A 4,171-nucleotide genomic window follows, 5' to 3' on the forward strand; every position below is an offset into this window, starting at 1 on the left:
ATTCTGACATCATGTTTCTCTCTGATTGTTTCTGTCTCTCTCCCTTTGGCTCGCCCTCGATGTATGTCAGTATCGTTGTCTCTATCTTCGTCACTTTCTGTCTATCCATCTTCCACACTATCATTATTTTTATCTTCTTTTAAAAAAATTAATCTCCATTTTTGCACATTGTTTTTTTTTTGGGGTACTTTCTTTTTGTTTCAAGACACAATTTAAAACAAACAAAACCCCTCCTCTTCTGAGTCGTCGTGTCGGATTAGTCAGAACAGCTTCACGATTTCCAGATTGTTTTCTTGTAGTTTTTGTTTTTGTTTCAAGACACTTTGTAAAAAAAAAAATCTCCTTCTCTTCTGAATCGTAACTCGCAGATTCTCCTGTACAGCTTCACGATCCACATATTGTTTTCTTGTATTTTTATTTATTTTTGTTTTTGTTTCAAGACAAATTTTAAAATCTCTTTTCTCTTCTGAATCGTCGTCACAAATTCGCCTGGACAGCTTCACGATTCACGTATTGTTTTCTTGTATTAACAAACAATTGGTTTCAAGACACATTTTAAAAACGTCTCTTCTTAATCGTCGTCGCAAATTTTCGTGAACAGTTATACGATTCCCTGATTATTTTATTTTATTTAATTTTATTTTATCATTCACGACACTTTTTAAAAACCTCTCTCCTCTTCTCAATCGTCGTCAAAGATTCTTCTAAACAGCTTCATAATTTACAGATTGTTTTCATGTACACCTTTTTTTTTTTTATCAAGACACTTTTAAAAAAAACCTTCAATTCTCTTCTCAATCGTCGTCGCAGATTCGTCTGAAGAGCTTGACGACGTTCCTTCTGAAGGCGATGCTGGTGAGACTGTACACGAGGAAGTCGACGGCGAAGTTGAGGTAGTAGGGGAGCTGACAGATGTGCTGCGCCAGCAGCTGGTTCTGGTCGTACTCGAAGTCGTACATCTTCGTCTTGCTGACGAGCCCGAACACCAGCAGGTAGATCCTGTAGGCGTGGCTCGGCAGGTACAGCACCACGAACACAGTGGACACGAGAACCAGCATCTTGGTCGTCCTCACCTGGGCGCGAGTCAGCACGCCCGGTTCGGAATGGTGGAGGCAGAAGTCGTGGATCGGGTGATGCTTCTTGCGAAAGTGCCGCACGGCCAGGATGATCCTGATGTTGAGGATGAAGATGGCGGTGAACGGGACTACGAAAGTCAGCAAGGAATCGATGTAGGTGAAGACCGCGTTGAACTGGAGGTACGTGGATTTGGAGGAACAGTACGCGTAAGGTGTTACCTCCACGTAGGTGGACAAGAAGCTGTGGATGTACAGGACTAGCGCGAAAGCTGTCGTCAGCCCGACCGCCAGACGACCTCGACGCTTCGTGCAGATTCTTGGCGCCCTCAGAGGGTGGCAGACGACAATGTATCGCTCCACCATCATCAGGACTATGTACCAAGCCGAGAGGAAGCCGCAGACGTAGGTGATGTAGACCATCACGTGACAGCACCCCGGCGAAAGGGCGATAACCGGATGCAGACTGGTCAGCCATCCAATCATTACAGCCGCTAGGAACCCCGTGTCGGATATTGCCAAGGCGACAAGATACAAGGTCATTGGTAGGTACTTAAAGGACGTGAATAAAAATACTATAAAGCAACATATGTTACCCACAATGCCAAGGCATCCAATGGTAGGCACCAAGTAGAGACTGATGGCTTGAACGATTTTTCGTAGATGATTGGTTTCGTTCAAGCCATAAGGATTCCAGTCATATTTCTCCGTTGAGAAGCCGTGATAGTCCAACATGGTTTCCAGAGTCGTGGTGCTTTTTTCTGGTTGCATGTTTAACAGTGTGTCTGAGAACAGGAGTGCTGATGGCCACGATGTTTGTTGTCGGCTACTTGCGTTGCATCATTAATATCCCTGTTTGAATAACAATGTCAACACTTTCTGTTACACCATGTGCACAGTATACGAAATAACAATACATGATACAGCAACATATAGATGGTTTATGTCTTGAAGTATATGACACAGGACACTGTGTGGTTACATGTATGTTACAGAGGATAACAACCGCTTGCTACAATCACATGTATATCACTGTATATGTCTTGACATATGTATATCACGGTACACTACATATACCACCTGCTTGATGAATACTGTAACACAATAAGTGACTTTTTCTCCACGTATTTCATGGCCCACAATCCAATAATTATTTCTTGCTGTATGTTCACCACATCATATTGAATACCCACATATTGTATACCAACTGCATGGAGGTTATCACAGTATAATGTATACTAACTGTTTGATGTATACAGTGACACTGTATATGAGTACTCCAAGTCGTCTTTGGTGAACATCAAATGATGGGTGTATTTCGTAATACATAATTATCTCGTGACTTATGTGACTCACGGGACAATAAATAATTGTTTCTTGACGAATTTATACCGCAGAACAATGTGTACCATCTGCTGTATTCTGTTGTACAATTTATAATTATTCACATAGGAACTGAATGCAAGGTGATAATCAAAGCGTCCGATTACTTGTCAATCAAACAACACTCCCTTTTTCGTTACCTCTTGTTTTACTTCGTGTCAATGCTCACAAGGATTGGTGAAATGGCATTCATTCTTGGCAATTCACCCATTAGTTCGCAGCTACAGTGCTGTCGTTACTCCTGGCAACGGATTTCTCACCACGTCAAGAATCTACTTGGCACTATTTCATTAAAATAATCAATCTTAATTGATCATATGTCAAGACCATAATTTCATAGAATTGGTCAATACTAGCAATTGCATTTCTTGATTATGACGAATTCAAATTCCTTTTTCAAAGGACAGCTCAGAAATTCAGTTCAAACTAGTGAAACAATATAATGCTATGCAAATTGGTAAGTAAAAAAAACCCCCAATAGTTGAAACTTTAGAACAAACTGGTTAAAAGCTCAAATTAACAGTTATTTACTTCAAACTGGTAATTAAGAAGGTCGGTGACATTTTAGTTCACACTGGTAAAACCCTCAGATCAACAGTACTTCAGTTCAAAATCGTCAAAACAAGTATATATATATTTTTGTTCAAACAGTCCATATTACCAAAACTCTAGTTCATAAGACGCAGTTTAGTTCACTGATGTGTCAGTTCACAGTATTTCAGCTGAAGATCAACTGAACTTTAGTTCAAACTGATAAATATGCAGTTCAGTGATATTTTACTTCAAACTGGTAAATAAGCAGTTTGGTTATAATTTAGTTCAAACTCGTAAATAAGCAGTATGGTAATAATTTAGTTCCAACTCGTAAATAAGCAGGTCGGTGATATTTTAGTTAAATCTGGTTAAAATTACAGGTTAACAACACTTTAGTTCAAACTGGTAAACAAGCAGTATGGTAATATTTACCCTCCTAAAAGTAAACGCACACGTCACTTTCGCAAGTGGTCAATTGACTGATCTATAATTCTTTGGTTCAGACTGGTTGTCTTAATTATGCAGTAACCTTTTGGCTTCGTCCTTGACCTACGAGACAGGCAACAGAATCATTTGTTTGTTAAATGTTTCATTTTCCTCCTGAACAAATCAAATCAGGTCTGCTCTGCCGCTTGACAAATGATCATGGGTCGGACTCTTGACATGAGCGTAAGGTCTTTTTCTGCAGCAGCAAAAATCTGAAATGAAAAGAATAGGTTTCAACAGGCGAGTCCATTCCTTTGGGAATTTGCTGGTAATTGCAACTAGTGTTAGATTCTGAAATTGTTTTGTGTATTGTGTATCTAAAGTAGACATTCGGTGTCTCTAAATAAACAATTTATTCTCCTGAGGATGTTGTTTTACACTGTCGAAACATCTGCAATCGACAATTTAGATAGCTTTATGTACTTTTAATTTTAATGTGGTTTCAGTGATATTTTTTAAAACGTTGTTGCATAGCAAGCATTAACAAAATACCATTTAACGACACCATTAGAACACATTGATTTAGTAATTTTTGTCTAGTGAATGTCAAACATTTGATAATTTTGACATATATAGTCTTAGAGAGCAAATCCACAATATGTTTCGATTAGTAGCAAGGGATCTTTTATATGCACAGCCATGCCACGGCCTTTGTTACATCAGATGTGGAGCACTGGCTGGAACGAGAAATAACG

At 39.2% G+C, this 4,171-nt stretch overlaps 1 protein-coding gene across 1 annotated transcript; it reads right to left on the bottom strand.

Annotated features, from left to right (window-relative positions):
- Positions 1 to 794: 794 nt before the first annotated feature.
- LOC121368643 (thyrotropin-releasing hormone receptor-like) lies at positions 795 to 1,844 on the bottom strand. The gene has a single exon (XM_041493382.1). The coding sequence runs from the start codon at positions 1,842 to 1,844 to the stop codon at positions 795 to 797; it is 1,050 nt and encodes a 349-aa protein (XP_041349316.1).
- Between the last annotated feature and the right edge of the window lie 2,327 nt (positions 1,845 to 4,171).

Source organism: Gigantopelta aegis, chromosome 3 (genome assembly GCF_016097555.1).
Source record: "Gigantopelta aegis isolate Gae_Host chromosome 3, Gae_host_genome, whole genome shotgun sequence".
NCBI lineage: Eukaryota > Metazoa > Mollusca > Gastropoda > Neomphalida > Peltospiridae > Gigantopelta > Gigantopelta aegis.

Excerpts from the sequence above, each read along its gene's own strand:
- LOC121368643 (XM_041493382.1), bottom strand. The coding sequence starts at position 1,844 with ATGCAACCAGAAAAAAGCACCACGACTCTGGAAACCATGTTGGACTAT.